At 41.6% G+C, this 27,900-nt stretch overlaps 1 protein-coding gene across 6 annotated transcripts in view; it reads left to right on the top strand.

The window, feature by feature from the left end:
• The window catches only part of dnajc6 (DnaJ (Hsp40) homolog, subfamily C, member 6), a 123,628-nt gene that overhangs the window by 78,369 nt on the left and 17,359 nt on the right, over positions 1-27,900 (top strand). For 3 of the 6 annotated variants that reach the window (XM_080195611.1, XM_080195613.1, XM_080195607.1), the window contains 7 exons: positions 853-932; positions 6,319-6,509; positions 15,533-15,631; positions 16,295-16,717; positions 22,713-22,889; positions 25,726-25,857; positions 27,434-27,568. In XM_080195611.1, the coding sequence (XP_080051737.1) occupies positions 853-932; positions 6,319-6,509; positions 15,533-15,631; positions 16,295-16,717; positions 22,713-22,889; positions 25,726-25,857; positions 27,434-27,568 (1,237 nt within the window). The remainder of the gene's footprint in view (positions 1-852; positions 933-6,318; positions 6,510-15,532; positions 15,632-16,294; positions 16,718-22,712; positions 22,890-25,725; positions 25,858-27,433; positions 27,569-27,900) is intronic. The other 3 variants (XM_080195608.1, XM_080195609.1, XM_080195610.1) reach the window with 3 other exon arrangements.

The following is a 27,900-nucleotide window of genomic DNA, read 5'->3' as shown; positions in this document are numbered from 1 at the left end:
AAATATCCCTTCATCACAAGGGAATGAAGATTAGATCAGCAATGGGGCAATTGAACAGGAAAATAGGACAATAGAAGGGAAGGATTACTGGGGATAAAGACATCAAAAATCTAAAAACAAAATGGCAAGAAAGAAGAACTTGTTCTGCCTGATGGTCTATTTATCTTGTAGCTCATTCCATGTCTCAATCTCTCTTTCTCTCCAGCAAATCCTTCTGATAACTTTTTGAACAGATTTATACTGTCCTCTTCAACAGCCTCCTTGAGAAATGTATTCCGTAACTCCATTAACTCTGGGTGAAGGTGTTCTCCTTGTTACTTGTTCTCAAAAGAAAATAATGCTCCTTTTGATACTTGAACTCTTCACCCCAGTGCACAATTTGCTTTGATCCACTTTGTCCATTGCTTAGAAATGTTGGTCAGTGCAACTCCTTTGCCAAATATAGTGCATCTCTGCCATTTCCAATCACCCTCCCATTCTCGGTCTTTTTGCTGATAGCAGCATATTATTTCTTGAAAACCTTTTGCACCCTTATTTTCATTATCTGTTTTGCCCAATCTGATGCTTAGCCTCATTCTTGTAAGTAACTGACTGTAGACTGAAGGAAATAATCTTAGTGGAATTCTGTGGCTTCAAGATCTCCAATCTGACATTGCAATCTATATAATTGCAAACCATAGCTTGTCTGTAAAAATTACAAGTTGGTTGAAACTGGTACTTATCATGTTAGTGCAAAAAACTGCATTCATTATAATTTTGCATCAGGAATTCCTGGTCTGTACATACTATAGCTTGAGCTTTGCCTTTTCTCCTATTAGAACTTGAGATTCTTTTTTTCCCTATCCACTTTAGTTAACAAACACACAAATATTCCAGATCCAAGTCCATACTGGATTCATTGCTCCTGGAACTTCTGTATTAAAGTTTACAAAGTGAGTAATAACTTGCTTCATGTGATTTTATCCATTGAAAATACATTTATAGATGTTTTGTTTCCACAGAAAAGAATTTGTGCTCCAAGGGCAATATTTGTTGACTGTGAGATTTTAATACTTCCAACACTTGCTGCAGTCTGTGCATCTTGGAATTTGTGTTTGAAATCCTAGATTTGCTGAATTAAACTTGTCAATTTCTTAGAGTCAGTCATTTCGGAACTATGGAGTTTTTCATCACTTCCCGTTTTAATCTCAGACATTCGTTTATTGTTACTGTTTAAAGCCAAGAATAGCTTTAAAATGTGGCAACGCACAGCTGTTCAATTAGCATCTGAAAAGAGAAAAATAAGTTTCTGTTTGGGAAGAAACTCTTCAATAGTGCAATATAGTGAATAGTTCCAAAAAAATCTAACTTTTATTATCTTAAAATACTAGCTGACTGACCTGTTCCTTTCCAGAATTTTTCATTTTATTATTAGAAATGTTACTGGCTGAATTGCTGTCTGTAAAGTTTTCCTCTAGATGAATTATGAAATTTCTCCATTGTTTCATAAGGAGCATCTTGCCAAGTATTGGGCAATACGCGTAAATATTGCAGATGTGAATAACTTGGACAGTGTTTCACACTTCTGTGCTTGCCAACTTCTAGTTTTCCATTTATTGAATAAAGGGACTGGAATATTGTGAGCGTAGAGATACCAACCTTTATTTTTGGAATAAATGCCCATACCTATCCCTTTTTTTCTAGATATTTTACAAAGGAAAGCAGAAATAATGGGTTTGTGTCAATGTCCCAAACAATTTTTGTATGAATTCTTAGTAATATAGTGATCTTGAGAGAGACCCATTAAGTTGTAAAATGAATTTGCTGTTATTAACAAAGAATTTTTTGCAATGCCATTTTTTCTTCATGGCCCTTAACCATGTCTGCCACATTTCCTGCAGTTCTGCTCTCACCACTTGCTCTCTTCTACACCACAATAGAATTCCCCTTGTCCTCCCCATTCATCCCACTGGCTTCAAAATACAGCAAATCATTTGTACTGCCTCCAACATGATGCCATACCAAACAACACTTACCTGCTCCTTTCAGCATTCCAAAGAGACTGTTCCATTTGTGGTTCTCTGGTCCAGTCCTCAATCATCTCCAATGCCCTGAACCTTCCCTTGGTATATTTCCATGCAAGCACAAGAGAATTTTATATCCTCTCCCTTCACAATCCAAAGCCCCAGCTGAAGTAGTGATTTGCATTGATTTAGTTTACTGTATTCATTGTTCACAGTGCAGTTTCCTCTACATTAGGGAGATTAAATGCAGATTGGAAAACCTCCATCATTTAAACCTCCTGTCATTTAAATTCCCCATTTGGCTCTCATGCTGAGATCCTTGTCCTTGGTCTGCTGCACTGTTCCAGTGAAACCCAAAGGCAGCCTGAGGACAGCACCACACCTTTTGATTAGGCACTTTTACAATCTTTCACACTCAACAACTCTTCCACACAACGAAAATAGAAAATGCTGGAGATCTTAGCAACTCTGATAGCATCTATGGAGTGAGAATAGAGTTAACATTTTGAGTCTGGATGACCCTCTGAGTCTTTCCTTTTTTTATTTTTGTTTTGACTTTTTGCTTTTGGTTAGGTGCGCACACCTTTTTGTGCGTTTGTTCATTCTTTTGCTCTTGTCCCTCACCAATCCTTGAGTTTCTCGATGACGAAGTCTGCTGTCTTCCACCCTATTATCCAATTTCCTTTTGCCCTTGCCCACCCACTCTTTCCTCCAGTCCTATTACATCACTAACTTTTTCCAGTTCTGATGAAATGCCATTGAGTATTTCTCCACAGATGTTACCTGACCTGCTAAGTGTTTTCAGCATTTTGCATTTTCATTTCTGATTTCCAGCATTCACAGTATTCTGCTTTTCAATTTTAATAACTGGACTTCAAAGCGCTTCAGCCCAGCAATGGAATGTTTATTAGGGCTTGTTTTAAAGTTATTTGTAGTCAAATATCGAAGTGAAAAGATACAATTTTACTTTACAGCCCATCACGTAGGTAAGCAGCAGGATTGATGAGTTTCGTCTCTGCTTAAAAAGATCTGCTTCAGCCTCATTCTGGTAATTATAGTGGTTATGTTAGTGGGCTAGTAATCCAGAGACCTGATTTAATAATCTGCTATGTTCAAATTTCATTTACAGCAGTTTGAGAATTTAGTTAATTAAGTACATCAGGACTATGCCAATAACCAGTGTGAAAGCTATCATGGTAAAACACAACTAGTTCACAGATGTCTTTTAGGAAATGAAACCTGCTCTCCTTATCTGGTCTGGTCCATGTGTGACGTCAGGTCCACAGCAGTGTGGTTGACATTTAACTGCTCTCTGAAATTGCCACATGTTATATCAAACCACTATTTAAAAATAAATTACAATAAGAATAAAATGAGACAGATCTCTCTGCATTGATTCAGACGTTAGATACAGACAAACAAGGGTGCACTCAGCTTAGTAGCAGACTCCTGAATTTTTCACAATTTAGGTCAAAATTAAATCTCTCTCTCAGACTAGTCAATAGACTGTCACAGGTATGATTCTGAGAGGATGCCTATCAGCCAACATTCCAGACTTCTCCATCACCATCCTTGAATATGTCTTGTACCACAGGCAGGACAGAGTGATCCCTGGAATCCTCAAGATTGATGCCCATAAAGTTTCATGGCAACAGGTCAAATGTGGGCAAAGTAACTGCTTGCTGTTTCCACTCTCCCTCAGTTGATGAATCAGTACTACTGAACAATCCTAGGAAGAGGCACCATGAATAGCATGGCACATAATGTAGTCTAGGTGAGGACTGTCTCCATAGCCAACAGAGGTTTGGTAGCGCCATCGCTGGCTGAGTGAAAGTGGAGACATCTGCCAGATTGGGTTTACTACAGAATCAGCAAGAGAGTATTTGACCTTGTCTTTCCTAATCTATTTATCATGTGCACCTGTGTAGGACAAGGAGTGACCATCAACCCTGTGAATATGTTCTACCTTAACACTGAGCATACCCTCCATTGTGTTGTATGGTGCTACCATCATGCTAAATGGGATAGATTCAGAACAGATCTAGCAGATCAAAGCTGGGTATCTGAGGTGCTTTGGGCCAGCAGTGGCAGCAGAATTGCATTAGATCACATTCTTGTGACCTCATGACCTTGCATATCCCACACTTGGCCATTATCATCACATTATTTCTGAAATAGAGTTAAAGTGTGGAAGACATGGCAGGAGTAGTATCTGATGTACCAAAAATGAGGTGCCAACTTATTGAAGTTACAGAACAGACTGCCTACATGCAGATCAGCAGAAACAGCTGTGTAGTTAGCCAATGATCCCAAATCAATAGATCAAATCAAAACACTATAGTCCTAGCATATCCAATTTTGAATGATGATGGACAAGTGTGTATAACTAATGGGAAGGGGAGTTCCATGAACATCCCGTTCCTGTGATGGAGCCTAGAACGAGAGTGCAGAAGAGAAGACAAAGTGCCAAGTAGATGACCCATCTAGGCCACCTCCTGACTGAAATTCTTTCTAAATTCTCTTTTCTGTGTTCTATGCTGTCTCTTTAAAATTAATGCATGGCTCTGTATGTGCGCATGCCTCAAGCTACCTCTGTAGGGCATTGGAAGATTTGATTGTTGTATACCCAAAGACTTGTACTGCATAAATATTCACATGTGATTCCGATACCTCAACCTGCAAAAAAATGACTAATAATTGAGATGGTGAGCTATTAAGTGAGAAGAAACATCCAATGACTTGGTAAAAGACAACAGAAATCTATGACCAAGTATCTTTTAAAAATTATACTACAAATGGATGTATGCAATAAGGGCATGAGTTTCCAAGATCATATTTATTACAAACTGCATGCTGCTTATGCAGTATTTATTGGAACAGTGAAGCAGTGAAGGATGAGGATCATCCAATTAGAGGCAGCAACCTAGTATATGAACAAATTATCCTGTCGTTACTACCAACTCTGAGATCAACAGATAAAACAGAGCAGGGCAAGTAATCACTGAGTGAAATTCCCCGAGTAAGAAGGACTAATTGCCAATTTCGGCTGTAGATCCACATGAAAGTGGAATAGTATATCCATGACATAAGCTTCAGTGCTGTGAGGCATTAAAATACTTTATTTTCAATCCATTTGTCAGGGAAAGATGGCAAAAGTATACTCAAAAGTAAATTAATCATGGAACAAAATAGTTCCACTACATAAAGCCAGGTTTCAATGCCAGATTACACAGTTAATTGGTTGATCTTTGACTCCTTTTCTATGTTTATTTAATCAGTGCAATAATTTAATTAGGTTATTTGATTATTTATGCAAGATTAGAATCTTACATTGTATAAATTTCAAAGGTGGAGCAAAAGTATAATCCAATTTGCAAAATTATTTGATCAGATTACTAAATAATTTACGTAACAATTTAACTTTGACTTTGGAGGAACAGCATAACATGCTGTGCATTACATAATACAACATTCAACCTGTTGTGAGCAATGCTGTAGGAGATGCATTTATTTGAAGAATCATGGGACATCTTCAGTTCCTGGACAGAATACAATTGAAGGCTGTGAAAATAGATCCAATGAGGATCACTGTAGATGAGACAACCTTCCCTGTTAGAGGGGCCAAATGACAATGTGACTATGTCTATAATACAAGTTATTGAAGTCAATTTGTTTATCTACAGCTACAGTTCAGCATTCTGTATCAATCCAAAATATTTGTGGTGATAGGTGATATTTCATGCATCAGTATGTAAATACGTTCTACTTAGATTATTTTTGTATGTAAAATAATAAAAATTCAAACTCTCCTGCTTGTGAATCAACATTGTTCAAATGGGCTGTTGAAGAAATAAATATAACAGACATTCTTCAGCTTCTAAACCTACAAGTTCTATCACTTCAGACAAGGGCAATAGGTGCATGAGAATCCCATCAATTGCACGTGTTCCCAGACAACCCACATAGCATCCTGATTTGGAACTATAGCACCGTTCCTTTATTATCGTTGGATGAGAATCCTGGAATTCCCTTCCTACTGGCATTGTGGGTGTACCTACAGTACATGGACTGCAGTGGTTCAAGAAGGTGATTCCCCACTACTTTTTCAAGGACAATTAGGTATAGGCAGTAAGTGCTGGCCTAGCCAACACTGCCCTTACCTCTTGAAATAAATGTTTGAAAAAAGGACTTTTGAATTTGTGAATACCTGTTCTTTTTTGGGAGAAAGCCCAGATTTTGGTGACAGTTTAAATGCTATCAGGAAAAGTTGGTAAGAAATTTGAGTCACTAAAATACACTTCTATCTCACTCTTAGACCCGAGTTAGATGCCTGTGATTCTCCAGAGAAATATCCTCCTTTGTTTCATGTGATACTGGAAGTAGAGGTTGAATCCTCTGATAAACGATTTGATCTGACTCCTCCTTGGGAACATTTAAACACCAAAGATCTTACTCCCAACATCCTCTTCTCAAGTCACCAAGAACATCAAGAAACATTATCAGCAGGTATTACTATTTTTGTCATTGTGAATCAGCACTATCTATGGTGAGTGTACTTAACATGTGGATCAGCTTTTACTCATTCCCCTGCTGTTAATACAGAAACCTGCTTTTAGAATTATACCTTTTAAAATACTGAATCTAGTGTTGATTATAAAACATGGACAGTCCTTTGCTGCTGCAGCAATTATCAGCATGTAAAGGTGGGGAGTGAGTTTGCAACTGTGATGTACTACACTACTGTTACCATTCAGCCTTATTACTGTGCGAGTGGTGTTCCTCAGTGATCTAGTTAGACTGTCCATTCAGTTGTGCTGTGTGCATTACTCATGGAGATTTGAAAGGGAAATTAATTACAGAAGAAAACAAAGGGCATGTTTCTTCCTCCAGCCCAAAAATATTAATTTTGTTAACCACTTTTAGAGTGGAACTTCAAAAATATTGAGTAAATGATTGTAAAATTTCTTTTGTGATGGAAAGTTTTAAAGTTTTTGCATAATCTGAATTCATAATCAGTAGCTAAGTTATCTGAAGAGTGAGATCTGGGCTGGAATTTCCTGTCCTGCCCTCCTTGGAATTGTAGCTAGGAAGACTGAAAATTTGGTGGACCATTTAAAGTTCCATTTAAGCTTGGGTGGAAATTCCCAGTCTTGGGGTGCGTCTGGTCAGAAAATCACACTCCTTGTTCTTGTTGAAATTATTTAGATATTCTACTGTCTAATATTTTTATATTGGAATCCATATTTTTGGATTTACCCAACAAATAATCAAAACACATCACTTGAGTGGCTGACTTTAAGAAGAGAAACCTACAGGTAAGAGCAAAGCCCTCTTTTTTATTGAATTTTAGCTTACAAATATCACAATTTCCCCCCTTGGTAATAGTGGTGCCGAACTTCGCACGTCGAAGCTCATATTGAGAATTCAGATGCACAGATCCGTAGAATCCCTACAGTGCAGAAAGAGGCCATCTGGCCTATTGAGTCTGCAGCAACTCTGAAAAAGCATCCCACCGGCCTTCCCCACTATCCTTTCTCTGTAACCCTGTGCATTTACTATGACTAATCCACCTTACCTGCAGATCTTTGGACTGTGGGAGGAAACTGGAGCACCTGGAGGAAAGCCGTGAGAACACTGGGAGAGCATGTAGACAGCACATGGATAGTTGCCCAACCAAGGCTGGAATCGAACCTGGGTCCTTGGTGCCGTGAGACAGCAGTGTTAACCACTGCTACTGTTCTGCAGCTGTCACCTCTACACTCCACTTTCTGATGTGCATGCCTATTCTTGTTAGGTTAATGATTTTACAAAAGTAGAATTACACTGAGAAGTATTGCCATGTAATAATTTTTTGGTGTCATTGAAAAATGTCTGTGAATAGTGGGAGCTGCAGTTATATCTGATCTTGTCCAGATAATTGGAATCCTACATTATTTACCATGCATCAGATGCTCCTTTGTTTCTTTGGTGAGGCTAAAAAGTTACTCTTTGAGAATTGAAGTGGAAAATAAAGCAGTGAAACAAAGAACAATACAGCACGGGTACAGGCCCTTTGGTCCTCCAAGCCTGCGCCACTCATGTGCCCAACTAGACCATTCATTTGTATCCCTCTATTCCCAGTCTGTTCATGTGGCTATCTAGATAAGTCTTAAATGATTCCAGCATGTCCGCCTCAACCATCTTGCTTGGCAGTGCGTTGTAGGCCCCCACCACCCTCTGTTTAAAATACATCCCCCTGACATCTGTGTTGAACCTTGCCCCCATCTCACCTTGAACTTGTGACCTCTTGTGCTCATCACCTCCAACTTGGGGAAAAAGCTTCCCACTGTTTGCCCTATCTATGCCCTTCATAATGTTATACACCTCTATTAGATCTCCCCTCATTCTCCATCTTTCCAAGGAGAACAACCCCTGTTTACCCAATCTTTCCTTGTAGCTAAGACCCTCCATACCAGGCAACATCCTTTCCTGTACTCTCTCCAAAGCCTCCACGTCCTTCTGGTAGTGTGGCGACCAGAACTGGACGCAGTATTCCAAATGTGGCCTAACCAACATTCTATATAGCTGCAACATCATGTGCCAATTTTTAAACTCTATGCCCTGTCCAATAAAGACAAGCATGCCATATGCCTTCTTCACCACCCTCTCCACCTGTGCTGCCACCTTTAAGGATCTGTGGACTCGCACATCCAGATCCCTCTGTGTGTCTATACTCCTGATGGTTCTGCCATTTATTGCATAGCTCCCCCCTACATTAGATCTACCGAAATGCATCACTTTGCGTTTATCTGGATTAAATTCCATCTGCCATTTCTCCGCCTAATTTTCCAGCCTAGCTATATCCTGTTGTATTCTCTGACAACGTTCATCACTACCTGCAACTCCAGCAATCTTTGTGTCATCCGCAAACTTACTGATCACACCAGCTACATCTTCTTCCAAATCATTTATATATATCACAAACGGCGGAGGTCCCAGTACAGAGCCCTGTGGAACACCACTAGTCACAGACCTCCAACTGGAAAAAAAAATACCCCTCCACTGCTACCCTCTGTCTTCTATGGCCAAGCCAGTTCTCCATCCATCTAGCTAGATCACCTTTTATTATGTGAGATTTAACCTTTTGCACCAACCTGCCATGAGGGACCTTGTCAAACGCTTTACTAAAATCCATATAGACAACATCTACAGCTCTTCCCTCATCAATCGTTTTTGTCACCTCCTCAAAAAACTCAACCAAATTTGTGAGGCGTGACCTCCTTCGTACAAAACCATGCTGTCTATTGCTAATGAGACTATTCAGTTCTAAATGTGCGTATATCCTATCTCTAAGAATCTTCTCCAACAATTTCCCTACCACGGACGTCAAGCTCACCGGCCTATAATTACCTGGGCTATCCTTGCTACCCTTCTTAAATAACGGGACTACGTTTGCTATCCTCCAATCCTCTGGGACCTCACCTGTGTCCAGTGAAGAAACAAAGATTTCTGTTAGAAGCCCAGCAATTTTAATCTTGTCTCCCTGAGCAATCTAGGATAGATGCTATCAGGCCCTGGGAGTTTGTCTGTCTTAACGTTTCCTAAAAAATCTAACACTTCCTCTCTTGTAATTGAGATTTTTTCTAACAGGTCAACACATCCCTCTGAGACAGTACCAGTCAACATGTCCCTCTCCTTTGTGAATACTGATGCAAAGTATTCATTTAGGATCTCACCTACTTCTTTGAGTTCTAAGCATAATTCCCCTCCTTTGTCCCTGAGAGGTCTTATTCTTTCCCTGACAACCCTCTTGTTCCTAACATATGTATAAAATGCCTTAGGATTCTCCTTAATCCTGTCTGCCAAGGACATTTTGTGACCCCTTTTTGCCCTTCTAACTCTTTGAGTTCTTTTCTACTTTCTCTGTATTCCTCCAGTACTCCATCTGTTTTTAGCTGCCTGGACCTTACGTATGCCTCTTTTCTTTTTGATTGGACCCACAATTTCACTGGTTATCCACAGCTCTCGAATCCTATCTTTCCTATCCTTCCTTTTTATAGGCATCCTTTTTATACCTGTCCTGCAGCCCTGTCAACTGCTCCTTAAAAGACTTCCACATGCCAAATGTGGATTTACCCTCGAACAGCCTCTCCCAATCAACAGCCATAAGAACATAAGAAGTAGGAGCAGGAGTAGGTCATCTGGCCCTTCAAGCCTGCCCCACCATTCAATAAGATCATGGTTGATCTGAAGTGGCTCAGTTCCACTTTCCCACTTTCTCCCCATAACCCTTAATTGCCTTGCCTACCAAAAACCTATCTACCTGTGACTTAAATATATTTAGCGAGGTAGCCTCCACCACTTCAACGGGCAGAGATGGCTGTAGGGTAGATAGGATTAAATAGATGAATGGGTGGCTCAGGGATTGGTGTGGGAGGAATGGGTTTGAATTTATGGGGCATTGGCACCAGTATTGGGGCAGGTGGGACCTGTTCAGATGGGATGGTCTTGGTCTGAACCATGCTGGGACCAGAGTCCTGGCGAATCGTATAACTAGGACTGTAGATGGGCTTTAATCTAATTTTGGGGGGGGGGGGGGGGGGGTGTGTGTGTGTGTGTGTGCAGGGTTGGGAGAAATTACAATGTCTAAAGTAAAAGAGAGGGTACGGGCCCGGGAAAATGTTGAGGATGTCCCAATAATAAAGGGAGTAGGGGGCATGAGAAAGGCTGGTAGCATTCCTTCAAATAGGATCCAGATAACGGCTGGGATAAAGACACTTTACCTGAATGCACGAAGCATTCAGAACAAAGTGGATGAGCTGGTGGCGCAGATCAGCACAAATGGATATGATCTGGTGGCCATTACAGAGACATGGCTGCAAGGTGACAGGGACCGGGAGCTGAATGTCCAGGGGTATCAAGTGTTTAGGAAGGATAGACGGGAGGAAAAAGGGGGAGGGGTAGCTCTGCTGATTAAGGATAATATCAGGGCGGTAGTAAGGGAAGATATAGGCTCCAAAGAGCAGAACGTGGGATCGTTGTGGGTGGAGATAAGGAACAGTAAGGGGAGGAAGACGCTGGTGGGTGTGGTCTATAGGCCCCCAAATAATAACTTGGAGGTGGGGTGGGCTATAAACAAGCAAATAAATGATGCGTGCAGAAATGGAACGGCGATAATTATGGGGGATTTCAATCTAAATATTGATTGGTTGACCCATGTTGGACACGGTGGGCTTGAGGAAGAGTTCTTGGAATGCTGCCGGGATGGTTTCCTTGAACAGTGTGTAACGGAACCGATGAGGGAGCGAGCTATCTTAGATCTGTTGTTATGTAACGAGGCAGGTAGAATTAGGGATCTTGTTGTGAGGGATCCTCTTGGGACGAGCGATCATTGTATGGTTGAGTTTTTTTAATCAACAGCCACCAAATCCTGCCTAATCCGGCTGTAGATAACCTTCCCCCAATTCAGCACCTTACCCATTAGGACAACACTCCTCTTTTTCCATTACGATCCTAAAGTTTACAGAATAGTGGTCACTATTTGCTGCGTGTTCCCTTACTGAAACTTTGACCTGACTGGGCTCATTCCCCAGCACTAGGTCCAGTATAGCCCCCTCTCTAATTGGACCATCAACATATTGTTCCAAAGAACATTCCTGTACGCATTTTATAAACTCCTCCCCATCCAGACCCCCAGCCCTAAGCGATTTCCAGTCTATACAAGGGAAATTAAAGTCTCCCACTAAAACATCCCTATTTTTTCTGCACCTGTTCAGAATCTCCTTACATATCCGTTCGTCAGCTTCCCGTGGGCTGTTGGGAGGCCTGTAGTATACCCCCAGCATAGTGACTGCACCCTTCCTGTTTCTGAGCTCCACCCACAGTGACTCATTACATGACCCTTCTAAATTGTCCACCCTCTGTACCACTGTAATATGCTCCCTAACCAGTATTGCTACTCCCCCACCTCTTCTAGGCCCTCCTCTGTCTCACCTAAAACCCTTATACCCTGGAATATTCAGCTGCCAGTCCTGTCCTTCTTTTAACCAAGTCTCTGTCACTGCAACCACATCCAAGTTCCGCGTAAGCATTAAGGTTCTAAGTTTGTCTGTCTTGCCCGTTACGCTCCTTGCATTGAAGCAGATGCACTCCAGACCTCCAAGCCCACTGAGGTCACCCTCCCCCAGAATGTTCTTCCTCTTAGATAGCCTTGTCCTGGCCCCAAGCTCGTCCCCAGCCTCTCTGCTTGCTGACCTATTGTTTTGATCCCCACCCCCCTGCCACATTAGTTTAAACCCACCCGAACCACACTAGCAAAACTCCCGGCCAGGATATTCGTGCCCCTCCAGTTTAGGTGTAACCCATCGTCCTTGTACAGGTGCCATCCTCTCTTGAAGACTTCCCAGTGATCCACGAATTTGAAACCCACCCGCCCTTTAGCCACACGTTCAGTTGTACAATCTCCCTGTTCCAAGCCTCACTAGCCCGTGGCACTGGGAATAGTCCAGAGGTTGCTACCCTAGAGGCCCTGCTTTTTAGCCTACTACCCAACTCCCTGAATTGCTCTTGCAGGACCTCCCTGCTCTTTTTGCCTATGTCATTTGCACCAATGTGGACAATGACCTCTGTCTGATTACCCGCCCCCTTTAGGATGCTTCCTACCAGCTCAGAGACATCCAGGCCCCTGGCACCAGGGAGGCAGACTACCATCCTGGAGTCTCGTTTGTGCCCACGCAACCACCTGTCTGTGCCTCTAACTCTTTCCCTTCTGAGCCACCCAGCCCGACTTCGTGCCAGTGACCAGGTCACCATGGCTTACCCCTGGAGGGTCAAACTCCCACCCCCCGCCCCACAGAGCATCCAAAATGGTATACTTATTTTGGAGGGGAACAACCACAGGGAATCCCTTCACTGACTGCTCTCTCCCCTCCCCTTTCCTGTCACTCAGTCCTTGCTGTTAAGGGGGACAGCCGCTGGGGTACACTCTGGTACATACCCTTTTACCCTTCCTAACCGTGAACCACGTGTCTTCCTCCCGTGGCCCCAGTGTGACTACCTGCCTGTAACTTCTCTCTATTAATTCCTCACTCCCCCTGACTAGACTTAGGTCATTGCGCCGTAGCTCCAGTTCCCTCATGCGGTCCCTCAGGAGCTGCAGTTCGACGCACCTGGCGCAGATATAGACTTCCGGGAGGCTAGGTGACTCCATGAACTCCCACATCCGACATTGAAAGGAACAAACTGGCCCCGCGCTCATAATTACCCCTTTTTTTGAAATTACTGGAAGAACGAAGAACAGAACCTACCCTGCCTCTGCCTGTTTATGCCGAAGCCTGTTGAGCCGAAGCCCTTCAACCTTCACTCTGCTCCCACTCTCAGTGCTGCCCGCTGTATAGAGTGGGCTGCTCTTTACAGCTCCCGTTCACCACTGGCTGGTGTCAGGCGCCTGCGCAGTTTTCCCAGTTTAAAAAAAACTTTTGCAAAGGAAAAATGCCCTCGAAGAAACTTAACGGATAAATAAATAAATAAAGGGTTTATGAAGGGTAGGTTGTGCCTCACAAACCTTATCGAGTCCTTTGAGAAGGGGACCAAAGAAGTGGGTAAGGCAATTGACGTGGTGTATATGGATTTTAGCAAAGTGTTTGATAAGGTTCCCCATGGTAGGCTACTGCAGAAAATGCAGATGCATGGGATTAAGGGTGATTTAGCAGTTTGGATCAGGAATTGGCTAGCTGATAGAAGACAGAGGGTGGTGGTTGATGGTAAATATTCAACCTGGAGTTCAGTTACAAGTGGTGTACCTCAAGGATCTGTTTTGGGGCCACTGCTGTTTGTCATTTTTATAAATGACCTAGATGAGGGTGTAGAAGGATGGGTTAGTAAATTTGCTGACGACACCAAAGTTGGAGGAGTTGTAGACAGTGAGGATGGATGTTACAGTTTGCAGAGGGACATAGATAAGCTGCAGAGCTGGGCTGAGAGGTGGCAGATGGAGTTCAATACGGAAAAGTGTGAGGTGATTCAGTTTGGTAAGAGTAACAGGAATACAGAATATAGGGCTAATGGAAGGACTCTTGGTAGTGTCGACGAGCAGAGAGATCTCAGTGTACGTGTGCATAGCTCCCTGAAAGTTGGCACCCAGGTTGATAAGTTTGTTAAAAAGGCATACGGTGTGTTAGCTTTTATTGGTAGAGGGATTGAATTTCGGAGCCGTGAGATCATGTTGCAACTGTACAAAACTCTGGTGCGGCTGCACTTGGAGTATTGCGTACAGTTCTGGTCACCGCATTATAAGATGTGGAAGCATTGGAAAGGATGCGGAGGAGGTTTACCAGGATGTTGCCTGGTATGGTGGGAAGGTCTTATGAGGAGAGGCTGAGGGACTTGAGGTTATTTTTGTTAGAGAGAAGAAGGTTAAGAGGTGACCTAATTGATGCATATAAGATGATCAGAGGGTTAGATAGGGTGGACAGTGAGAGCCTTTTTCCTTGGATGTTGATGGCTAACACGAGGGGACGTAGCTTTAAATTGAGGGGTGGTAATTATAGGACGGATGTCAGAGGTAGGTGCATGGTATTGGTGTTTTTCTCTTTTAATCCACAGGTGCTTTGGTCCGCCTTGTTGTCCAACAAGGAGCATACACGCAATGGGTCGTACGAGGGCTGCTCGTGGATGTTTCGAGAGTAGCCTAGTACTTCACGTTGTTAGTGTATGCTTAAACTGGACCAGATGCTAGGCAATACAACAGCTCAGTGACTATCACTGTTTGCTGTGCAGATACATGGATTTGGGCCAGTGTCTGCGGGAGTTTGCGCATTCTCCCCGTGCTTGCGTGGATTTTCTCCGGGTGCTCCATAAGCATAGGCAAGGATCATCGGTGGAGAGGGGACCCATAATGTTAAAATGGTGACGCGGGCTCATTGGGCTGAAGGGCCTGTTTCCCGTGCTGTGTTGTTCTTTGCTGTTTGTTTACTCAGAGGGTAGTCAGGGCGTGGAATGCCCTGCCTGCAGCAGTTGTGGACTTGCCAACTTTAAGGGCGTTCAAATGGTCAGTGGATAGGCATATGGATAACATTGGAATAGTTTAGGTTACAGGGTCATTAGATTTGTTCCGCTGGTCAGCGCAACATCGAGGGCCGGAGGGCCTGTACTGTGCTGTTATGTTCTATGTTCAAACACTGGCTGCCTTACCCTCAACACGAATCACTCCCTCTCAAACTTGCTCCAGTTGCACAATGAGGGAAAAAGAAGAAAGCGTACCTGCTCTCACTCCAAGCCTTTTTTTCCAGTTAGAGGAGGGGGGGAAGTGGGGAGACTCTAGAAGTCTGGAGTCTTGGGTTTCCTCTCCGTTCAAATTTATTGGGGGAAAAAACCTTCCCAGGTGTCACTGGGGCCTCCTTCCGATTTGATACTCCCAGTTTAGAAAGAAAAACCTCTGAAAAAGGTAAGGTAAAAATCCTCTTACCTACAAAGTCTCTGCACAGAGTCTTCACTCCAACTGCTCCTCTGGAAACATCAATTCTCCAGTAATGTGACTTTTCTTTTTGCAGGTAAAGCTGCTTTTGATACTGTTGTTGAAGTGGAAACTGCTTCAGATAATATAAAGAGTGCAGGACAAAGTACGTTTTTTCCATCCCTAGCCTGGCAAGGTACCTAAGCATTGCTGCACGTTTATCTGACACTCCAGGCTGTATTTCATAATATATCCTAAAAACTATATTTTCTGTGGTTTAAAACTGTGAATTAACGTTCACAGAGAGCTACAAATAGCTGTAGGAATTAATAAACTAGTTGCTTTGTGTGTTATCTTAATTTTTCTTTTCATAATATCATAACACGGGCAATAACAAATTTCACGTCTTAAATTTTCGCTCCCATTGACTTGTGGAAAGAAAACTTGGGCAGTGTGCTGCTGTTTTATATCATCAGGAGTTAAAATTATCCCAACTTTTGCATGACTTCTAAGCAATTTTGTAAAACAAGTGTCATATGGACTTGAGTCAAAGACCTGGTTGTGGGCTATATTAATAACATGTGTGAGACATTTCTAGACAGCAATCTCATCCCATTTGGTTTTCACACCAATTGCAGTAATGTGACAAAAATAAGTTTCTTTTAAAACAAAAATCATAGGCTTGACTGGAAGCTCTAACTCGTGCTAAGCTTTATCCATATTTATTGGGAAAGAGTTTTTTTCCACTCCTTCATTTTTAAAAAAATTCAAATGGCATTCCTTTTTAACAAGATATACTGTAACTACCCAATAAGGATTTTAATCTAAATTGTAATTTTTTCAACATATATTTTTCTAGAAACAAAAGGTGATAAGAATGGTGCTAGTCGACCATCAGAAGATCGAACAGCCCTCGTGAATGAGGATAGTGAGCCATCAGATGATGAACTTCTGTCCCTCTCAAGTCAGCACAGTACTGCTAGCATGGAGAAACAGCACGGGACCCCAAAAAGTGACAAGAAGCAGGCACTTTCTCGATCCACAGCACCTGAAAGTGTGGATCTTCTTGACTTCAATGGAGGTGCTACAAGCAAGACCTTTCCTAATGCTGCTCAAGCCAAACCTCCTCCAACTAACTCTGACCTACTCAATGACTTGTTTGGTAGCAACTCTTCCATCCCGTCAACACAGGGGAGTAGCGGTGCTCCAGGTTCCACACATTCCACCCCTCGCAGGTCTGCAGGCTCTCCCTCTCTATCATCATCACCGAAGATTAGTGAAGGTATTGTAGCTATAAAAACTGAGACTTGCAAACTTTGAAAATAAGCCTGGTGTTAACTGAGCAATTTCAGTTCTGACTTAATTTCAGACCAATTAGAAAGTGATGTTCGTTTTCATAACTTGGAAAGATGCTGAAATGGTTTACAATTCTTTAGTTTCATTGGTAACTATTGATCGCAAGGGCCGACAAACATGACCAAATGTCATGTTAATCTGTTTTAGGTGGTGTTCAGTAAATAGTCTCTCAACACCAGGTTAAAGTCCAATAGGTTTATTTGGTAGCACAAACTTTCGGAGAACTGCTCCTTCATCAAGTGATGTTGGTGAGAGAAGAATGTCAGTCCAGGCATCATGAGAATCCAGGTCTTTGAAGAGCGCTGTGAGATACGTATGGTTGGGTAGCTGATAGTGAGGAACACAGCTGTAGTCTACAGAAAAGTATCAACGGAGCCATAGAGAGACAAAGTTTTACAGCACGGAAAGAAGCCCTTTGGCTTGTCGATCTTAATCCTATTTTCCAGCACTTGATCTCTAGCTTTGTATGCTATGAAGTGCTTGTCTAAATACTAAAATACTTAAATGTTGTGATGGTTTCTGCCTCTACCACCCTTTCAGGCAGTGAGTTTGAGATTCCTACCACTCTTTGGGTGAAAAAGATTTTCCTCAAATCCACTCCTCGCCTTAAGCCTATGCCACCTAGTTATTGACCCCTCTATCCTATCTATGTCCCTAATAATCAATCAGATCCCCCCCACCTCAGTTTTCTCTGCTCTAAGGAGAACAACACCCCAGCCTAATCGGCCTCTTTTCATAGCTGAAATGCTCCAGCCCAGGCAACATGATAGTGAATCACCTCTGCGCTAACTACCAATCCACAAAGACCATTCTAGAATCTCAGGAGTATTGGAAAATCATAATGCATCCATTATGTCTGAAACTGCCTCTTTTAGAAACCTGAAATGTAGCGCAACAGGTCCTGAGAATTTGGTGGCTTTTCACCCCTTAAGTCTGTCTAAATTCTTTATCTTTGCTGATTGATAGTGATTACTTCAAGACTGTCAGTCCTTTGGGCACACTCTATTTCTGGTATGTAACCTGTTTCTTCTGTGAATGTCATTGTCAGAAAATGTTTAAAGTTCTGGTAGAGATGAGATTCTTCTCATATGATCAAATCACCTATAAGGGTGGTCTTCCAGTACCCACCTGTCAATAGGTTAACTCAATAGGTTAATCAGCGAATACAAATAAGTTTATCAATTAAAATGGATCATAATCAAACTATTTTTTATCATAGACATTAGATATACTTTGTGTAGAACTTTCTGTTTTCCTAGGATGCAGAAAATTCTGTTTAGTGAAATGAAATTTTGTTTCTCTCCAGTGTACTTGTTACGTTTTATTTTATTCTCTTCATAGGATTGAATGTTTCTGGCCAGGCCAGCATTTGTTGCCCACCTCTAATTGCCCTTAAGAAAGTAGTGGTGAGCGACCTTCTTGAACTACCACAGTCTATCAGGTGTAGGTACATCCATTGTGCTGTTAGGAAGGGAGTTCCAGAATTTTGATTCAGAGGCAACAAAGGAAGAATGGTGTGTAGTTTGGAGAGGAACTTCCATGTCATGCTTTTTCCATGCATCCACTGCCCTTTTTCTTCTAAATTGTGGAGATCATGGTTTGAAAACTGTTGTCGAAAGAGCCTTGGTGAGTTGGTGTAATGCATCTTGTACTGGGGCAGTGCTGTCACTGCCTGCTGGTGGTTAAGAGGAATGTTGGTAAAAGGGGTACCAATCAAGCAGGCTGCTTTGCCCTGGATGATGATGAGTTTCGTGAGTGTAGTTGGAGCTGCACTTATCCAAACAAGTAGAGAGTATTCCATTGCACTCCTCATCTGTGCTTCTTAGATGGTGGACAGGCTATGGGGAGTTGGGAGGTTTGTTACTTGCCACTGAATTCCCGGTTTCTGATCTGATCTTGTAGCCACCGTATTTAATGTTTTTTTTTGTATATCAGTTTCTGGTCAATGGTAAGCTCTAGGATGTTGATAGTGGAGGATTCAGCAATGGTAGCTGTGAAGTTACTGTACCTTTAAAAGATTTAAAAAAAAATTACATTCTCTCCAGCTCACAGCCTTAGCTGATATCATCGTTGCCAGGATGTCTACGAGGATTCCTTTTTATTGTTCCTTAAAGTGGTTTAAATGGGGGTGGTTTATATTTACTCTGGGATTGGTTCTATGGCCTTGCATTGTTAGCAGAAAAAATTCTGAGTTCTGGACAGGGTTTTTTCCCCTTCCTAAGGAGTTTAATGTTTTTCTGTTTGGCTGTAGTTTGAGCTCTTAGCAGGGCCATCAAGCTGAAAAGAAGGCTCTCTCGCTCTCTCGCTCTCTCGCTCTCTCGCTCTCTCGCTCTCTCGCTCTCTCGCTCTCTCGCTCTCTCGCTCTCTCGCTCTCTCGCTCTCTCGAAATTCTACAGGATAGCTGAAAGCCTCAGTGGGATAGAAAATCTGCAGTTAGTGGCTTAACCAGAGTCTACCTGGCGTTCTGGGTGTATCAAGAGGACGACCAGAACTTATAAGACTGAGAGTTTTCAATTCTCCAACCAAAGGACTCAATTCTAGTATCACGTAGACTTTGCTGTTTTGAACTTGTTTAAAGGATTTTGTCATCTATGGAAGGTTTTGGTTGTTTGGAACATTTTAGATATATTTAAGGGTTATGCACTATTGTGGTTGTTTTGTTTTTGTTTGTAATTGATAAAAGTTATTGCTAATTTTCTTTCCATACATGTTAACTATATATTTTTAATTGAACTTTTTTTGATAAAAGCTCCCTAGTGGGTCATTTGAATCATACGTGAAGTGAAACATATCGTGCTTATCCTAGCTAAATTCAAGATGCAAACTTAATGTTCAAACAAGTTCCATAAAACGTTTTGGAGTTTCTGACCTGAGCTATAAAGTTACATCATTAACTGTCATGGATAAATGTTAGATTCTCTCTTGGTGGTGATGGTGGTGATTGCCTGGGTGTTCTGTGCAAGAATATTTACTTGCCACTTAACCCATACCTGCATGTTGTCCAAGTCTTACTACAAATAGACATGGACTGCTTCAGTATCTGAGTATTCATGAATGATACCAAACATTGTGCAGTCATCAGTGAATCTCCCCACTTCTGACTCATGATGGAGGGAGGTCATTGATGAAGCAGTTGAAGATGGCTTGGCATAGGAACTCCTGCCACAACATCATATCCCTGGATTGAGATGACAATCTTTCTTTGTGCTAAGTACGTCTCCAACCCAGTAGAGTTTTTTTCTCTGTTTCTCATAGACTTCAATTTTGCAAGGACTCCTTGATGTCACACTCAATCAAATGCTACCTTGATGGCAAAGGCAATCACCCTCAGCCTCAGCTCTGGATTTTAGCTCCTTTGTCCTTGTTTGGAACCACAGCTATAGCGAGACTAGGAGATGATTGACCTGATGGAGTACAAATTGAGTATCAGTGCGCCCTTTGATAGCTCTGTCAATGACTTCTCCCATCACTTGCTGTTGATTCAAAATAGACTGGTGGTATGGTAATCGGCTGGATTGGATTTGTCCTTTTTTTGTGAATTGGACATTCTGGGGCAATTTTCCACTTTTAATGAGTAGGTGCCAATGTTGTAGTTTGTATCATTCATTGGCTGTAGTTTTCTGGTTATGTCTGCCAATGGGATCTTCTGACAATGAGCCCCAACCCTGGGTTCCCTCGTGTTGGAGGGTGTGAATGATGGGAAATCCTATCAACAGTGGTGGGACCAGAAGATCCCACTGCCAGCCAATGATAGGCCAACTCTGCCATGCAAAACACACCACAAGAAGCGGGGGTGTGCGGAAAATCTAGCCCTCTGTGTGGGCTTATCCAGCATCATCTGTGATGGAACCACTTGCGAGCGAATGGAAAATTTGATGTTCCAACCAATACTCCATTAATTTTCAGCGGCACCAGAAAATCCCAGCTGTGAACGAGGATGGAAGACTTTGGCCACTTTGTTACTAGCTTGTTAACCAATTCTTCATACTGCTTTGCTGTTTTTCTGAAGGAGAAACTTGTTTTATTTTCCCTGATTAGTGCCATCTACCCTTGTTTCATCTTTGTGATCAGGAGACAATGGAATAGACGGTACTTTGTGCCTTCAGAAACATGGGGACCCACCACATGAGATTATATGTTGCACTCCTAAAGGTGCAGCAACATCAATGGAAATCTAAATGCTGGCCTGGTCAGACTAGATTTAGAGTTCTTTAGCTGGTTATGGATAGGCTATTGCACACAAGCAGATCACGTGTGCATTTTTTGCCTTTTGTACACCACCACACAAGAGTCAAACAAGTTTTGTAGCCTGAAAATTCATCATTCTTTCCACAACTGAGAATGAATAACTCTTCCACTCTTGGATTGGTTCAACAAGGATAAAGGAAACGGTTTTTCATTCAAAACAGGCGGATCCCTAATTGACGAGTGACGCCACCTCTTTGCATTCATGCAGTCAGTCTACCTACAGTTTAAGAACATAGTTTAAATTATTACCAAAAGAGAATGTGCTGGAAAATTTCAGCCAGTCTGGCAGCACCTGCAAGGAAAGAAAAGGGCTAATGTTTCGAGTCCAGATGACTCTTTGTCAAGGCTTCGACAAAGGGGTGTCTGGACTCAAAACATCAGCTCTTTTCTCTCCTTACAGATGCTGCCAAACCTGCTGAGATTTTCCAGCATTCTCTCCTTTGGTTTCAGATTCCAGCATTCGCAGTAATTTTATTAGTCGTTTGAACTATCATGTGGCAGTTAATTTCCTGAATAAGATAAACCAGAAGTGCACTAGACTTAACAATGACACCATATTATGGGTGAAGGCATTGAAAGGTAATAGACCTGCAACTCTCACATGGGTATATGTAAAGGATGCAGGCTTACAACCTTGGTTTGGTGCAGTTGAACGTTGCTGTTTGATCATCATCTGGAAGCTACTGTAAGCATTTTGTTGGTCAGCATTTCCTTCCTGTTTGCACATCATAAAGATATCAGTTTCATCTGGCTGAATACACAAACATGTTAATCTTTCAACATTTGCCATATGATTGATTGGAAAAGTGACCTTTGCCATTAACAATTAATTCCATTCTTTTGAAAGCTGCTTGCACCACAAACGAGTAATGGAACAAAAATAGAAGAGGTCAATTAACTTGGGCAGAATGGAGTGTCTTTGGGGGAGAAGAGCAATACAGGGACAGAATGGACAGTATCAAAAATTGAGTATTGCTTGAAAAAATATATATTGTTGTCAAAGCTTTTTGAATTGCATCCAATCAGGACGCTGCAGGAATACCAATGTTGAGGGAAATAAAATGTTACACTGTATGAAAAGTGAGTGCTGATTGGTAGAGGGGATGACATGGGAAATGCACCAGTTGGTAATGACTGATGGTCACCAATCAGCACTCTTCTTGTACAGTATAAATTTGTTGCTTTCCCTTAAGTTGATATTCTTGAGATTGCCCTGATGAGTGCAAGACTAAAAGCTTTGACAAAACATTTTTGGACTACAAAACAACTCTTTGTATTAAAGTGATTTAAATTATTTGTTTAAAGCTTTGGTTTCATGCAACTGTAACAAAGCAATTCTTGACAATTGAGTAGCTTTAATACAACTAGTTTGATTTTTCAACCTTGTCTACAAAGAGCTGAAAACTTAGAAAATTCATTAGCACTGGGAGCAGGAAGTATCTGAACAGCCAAAGATTAAAATTTGTTCATTCTGAATATTCTTAAGTGTCCATACTATAGAAAAGTTTGGACTTTAGTGAATTGATATTGAAAGTGAATTCAGAAAACATTGCCATGTGAATGTCTAGATGTAAACTGCTAAACGATGTAATCATGTAGTGTTTTAAAAAAAGTTAGTGTTCGTGAAGAGTTATATTGTCCTACTAACCATCTTGTGTCTTTTTAATCATTAGGAATTGCATTTGATCCATTTGATTCCCAGGCCAAGCAACACAATCAGGATTTACTTGGAGTTTTCCTGAGCCGGAGTGATGCAGGTTCTCCAGTTGGACAGGCTGATCCCTTCCTGCAAACAGCCAGGACACCATCTCCTACTCCACAAAGCACTGCTGGTGATCCTTTCAACATGGGTAAGAATTTGCTGCATGGCTTTTAAGTAAATACTGTCTGTCATTTGGAGTTTATTGTGACTATTTCTGCTTCAATAGTGTTTGGTATCATTAATTTGACCCAATTGATTTAAGTGAGAGTAGTTACCTGGGTGCCGCTTATGCATTGCAAGATTATAGCACAACCAGCCTGGCAACAATATGTAACAGAACTCCTTGATAAAATTAATGGTGTTATAAAATTGAATTATGATACATATCTTGCAGTAGGCTATTGTTTTATAAAAATAGTGTTTTTTGTTTCATTAAAAAGTCTTCCCACCAGCCACCCCAGCCTCTGTTACAATGGAGGTGGTGTTCTGCAAGTGTATGCTGTCCTCCAGCACTGTACACCAGTGTGAACACTGATGGTGAAGGATGGCAGGCTCTTCAGCTGAAGCCAGTTCCATTCTTTGTTTTGCAGCCTCCATCCAGGAGGAATTGCTGGATTGCAATCAACATCAGGAACCCAGGCATATTCTCTCTCTCTCTCTGTCAAACTTGGGGATGCTGATGAAAATTATGGCGTTCTATCATTGCCACTGCTACAATTTGAAGCACAGACTATTTGAATTTGGGATCTATTCTAGACTGACTAACACACTCACTAAATGAGTCTTATTGAACCTTTGGGCTCCAATACTCATGGGAGGTTGGAATAGTGGAACTGAAAATATTTCTGGTTTTGTCTAGATTCTCTGTATAATTTTATCAACCTGACCAGAGTTCAGAAACTGTGTATAAATTAATTTGAAATTTTAGTTTTGTAACTGAGAATAATATTAAATTGTGTATTTACCTAGACAACCCTAATGGGTAGGCATTGAGAACACTCAACTATGGTATGTTGGTGTATCAATTGCACAGAAATATAGGCCAGTATCTTATTGAGGCATCGAGGATCTTGCCTGCCAACTGGCGAGCCGGTGGGTGGTCCTGCTGTCTATTTTCGGGAAGGCCTGCCAAACCACACAGCAGTCAGGCGGTGCTGAGGCCAGTGGAAGACTTAACCCTAGAGTCAAGACCCTGGGGCAAAAGTCTTGCCTATCTCTTGTGATCAGTAGTGCCACTGCTGTGGTTGTGACTGCTGCCAGAATTACAGGCAATGAAGTCCCAAGAGTAACACATAAGTAATAGGGAGGAATGGGTTTTGGGAGTTGAAGGGAGAGGTATTCAGGGGGATTGCAGCAAAGGCACAGAGATGGCTCTTAGCACCCTCAACCACACCCCACCCTCTTCCAAAATCAGTACCAAATAACTTTGATCATGGAACACTCCAGGAAAATGGCTGTCCGCAGAGTTGCACCTGCCGTGCAGGCCCACCTATCGCTGGCAACCTTTTGTTGGTCCTTAATCAGTCACTTAATGACCTCAGTTAATGACTGGCCAGAAAGGTCAATCTTCCTGGCCAGAACTTGATGGATAGCACTAATAATGGTGACATTGTCCATCCCAACTAACCCCGAGAAGGTGGTGCTGACACCTTGTACTGCGAAAGTTTGAGATCAAAACGCTCAGCAGTTTGTAGCAATTGAGTGGCATAAGAGGGGCGGTTATGGGCACTTCCAAGTCAACTGTGCTGGTGTGGGGTTAGGAATCAGACACAGGAAAATCTGGCGACAGCCGTAAGTCAGCATGGTTCCAGAACATCGCCATCTCATTCCCAAACTCACCACCAAAGCACAGGGTTCTAACCATAGAAACTGAGGCTTCTGTCTGAACAATGGATTTAAGTTAGTTCACTTTGTAGCATGTGTTCTGGTTTACTCCAGACGGGTGAGATGAATGTTTTTCCTGGCCCATGTCATGTCAATTCAGGTCATTTCAATATTAATCTGTTTTAATTGACATTGTGAATGAGATTCCCAATGCACTGAATCAATGAGTTGGAAAATGGAAGTGTGGCCTTGATTAGAATAGAATTATTATTGAGATGAGGGTTGAGGCACACTGGAAAACTGTTGCTTTATGTTTGATTTGTGCTGTACCTAACAAGATGGTGTGCTTTTGAAAGGGGAAAAGTGTTGAATTTGCTACCAGAAAAATTAAGAGCATACCAAGTTGAGACTTGCTGTGGGAAACATTAATCCTATTCCAACATGAGCCCCATTTGAATTGTTAATTTACTTTTCTCTTTCAGACTGTGATCAATCTGCTGTGCATTTTGCAGCAATTGCTGCTTTATTTCACATTTCCTGTATGTGTTTTTTTTTCTTTTTGGCTAAAAAGTTTATCCCTTTCTATAAGATATAAGATTCTCAGAATACAGTATGACCTCTAACATCACCAAATCACATCTGGAGGTATAATTTCCTTGAAAGGAAATGAGGAGGATATGTTTTACACTTGCCCTAACCTTTTCAGGACCATTGTTTTAAAATTAGCGGTGCCCTAATGGGACCCAGATGAGGAAAAACTTTTTCTGAGTATTATGTGACTTGGAACTCTGCCTCAGAAGGAAGTAGAGTTTACTGGATATTTTTAAGGAGGAAGTAAATAAATTTTTGTTCGGCAAGAGAATCCAAGATTAACGGGATAGTTGGGGAATGTGGAACTCAACACAAACAGACCAGCCATGATCTTTTTGAATGGTGGGACAGGCTCAATGGGCTGAATAGCCTACTTCTGCTCCTATTTTGTACATTCATACATATTGTTAAATGGATGATACCCCAGCAGTGCATACATTTGTAATGCTTTTTACAGAATTTCAAGTGACTCCCACAGGAGTATGTTGCATTAGTACTTTGGAATTCTTTTAAAACCTTCTGTGAAAACATTGTGATGCACTGTAAAATGTTAACTTTACTTTACTTAGGTAGAGTTTCCCCTGGTCTGCCTTGTACTCCAACTGTGTCTGTTCAGTCAGATCTAATGGGAGGTTGGGGCTTGGGATCCTCAAATCTACCTGAAGGTTCGGCAACCTGGGCAAACAAAACAACTCCCTCAGGTAAAAATGAAAAAGCAATAATTGTTTGTGTTCACCAGTGTTTTTGACTGATCTGTTCTCAGCAGTCAGCTCACATCATTACACCCAGGTAAAGTTTGGAAAGCACATAAGAACAAATTGGATTCATTTGACGTTACTTTCAATTCTTTTTCTGTGATTAAAGGGCCATCACTTTTGCTCCTGTCACAAGTTCAGTGTGTGAGAAGAGAACTTTAGTGTAACTGTGAGGAATTTGAATGGAAGCATTTTCTATTTCCATTTCCTCTTTCACCCATCCACCCGCACCCCCCGCCCCCCATCCCATTCCCAGATGCATCAAGGATGATATTTAGTGGTTTTCATTTTCTCGTTGACTCTATCTTTGCAGGTTGAACTTGGGGGTTATTTAAAAATAAAACATTGGAAAACTGAATTGAGGGAATACAGGATACTACCAAGGTTGAAAAGAGCATAAGAGGGGGTGTGGTTTGAAAAATGATCTGGATTTAAATAGTGCTGACAATGGTGGCATTGCCCATCCCAAGTTACCCTGAGAAGGTGGTGATGGGCTGGTGCCTTGAATTGCTGCAATTAATGTGATCAAAATGCTCAGCAGTTTGTTGCAATGGAGTGGGCACTTCTGGGCACTTACCACTTAAAAGTCAACTTTGCTAGTGTGGGATTGTAAACAGACACAGGGTAATCTGAGTAAGGATAGTAGGTTTTCCCCCTCTTAAAGCAATTGATACAACAGATTTTTTAAAAAAATAATAATCTAACAGTTTTGTGGTCAGTTATTAATATCAGGTTTTTATTTCTGGATCCCCAAAAAGCATTTATATATTTTGTGGGGTGGGCATGGGAAAGTATGGAGAAATTAGTTATATTTCCACTGGCTTCTTTCCAGTTTGAGGATATATTTGCACGATAATCTGAAAGTCTCTTCACTCTGCAAGAATTTGATGACATTGGGTATCTGAAATGGTTCCATTTAGCAGTGCCAATAGCACATCAAAGACCATAATTCAAAACATAAAATATTGACAGTCGCACTCAAAAACTGGTTACTCTGAGAAATGGAAACATACAGTGCTTTTCACAAAATGGAATTTAAGACCAATTGCGCAGAGAAGGGAGAGCTTTCATCTCAATCTAACCTAGATTGTACCTATCCTAGGAGAGTTTGTGTTAACATAGAGTGCTTGAAGGTAAAAATGTTACAGACCATTCATTTGAGCATGGGGAATCCCCAGAATCATCAATTAAATTGCTGTTTTACAGTGAGATTGCACGTTGATGGATAAGTGTGTGGTGAAGGCATTCTGAATTCCCCATGTTGGAAGTTTTGGAATATTGAGAGTTATCTATGAAGAAAGAGGCTTTAATGATGTGTGGTCACAGTGGCTGTTTAAGTTTATCTTTTATTTCCTCACGTGACTTTGATATAAACCTGTGGACAGATAGTCATCTTGCTGTCTATGACAGAAATTGATGTATTGCATTTGGTGAGCTAGTTGGAGTTAGAGGAATGGAATGTCACTGATTTACTGATTAGGTCGACAAGTGAGATTACTTCCCTGTTTCTTTTTCCTAACAGGTGGGGTCAGGGGTGTCAGCAGATCAGCAAATACCAGTCCTACCAGCTCATTACATTGTACTCCTACTCATCAGCGCAAGCCACAGACACTGGATCCGTTTGCTGACTTGGGTGCTCTTGGTGCCAATTTAGCAGGTTAGTACTGTAAATATGCTTACTGAAATTCCTAGTGGGAATGATTGTGAAGAAGAAGGCATTGTAATCTCAGCAAGAATGATGACAACTTAGACTCTTAAAATAGAAAAACGTTCCTTGGCCTTCTACGGAAGCATCGAGAAAAGAAAAACGCAGAGTCGAAGATGAAATTCTAAGGAGGGCTAGAAAGAAGGAGAGGGAGGTGGAGGAACTTGGGAGGAAAATTTCTGATTGTGGTGTTTAATTGACTGAAGTCATAGCCAAAATAGAGGGACAAATGGCAATATAGTGTAGTTTTTTAATGGGGTTGATTGTAAGCTTTATGTTTTCAA

Source organism: Carcharhinus amblyrhynchos, chromosome 9 (assembly GCF_965287045.1).
Source record: "Carcharhinus amblyrhynchos chromosome 9, sCarAmb.v2.hapA, whole genome shotgun sequence".
Taxonomy (NCBI): Eukaryota; Metazoa; Chordata; class Chondrichthyes; order Carcharhiniformes; family Carcharhinidae; genus Carcharhinus; species Carcharhinus amblyrhynchos.
The sequence above is the reverse complement of the archived record's forward strand: the minus strand, read 5'-3'. Positions and strand labels throughout refer to the sequence as shown.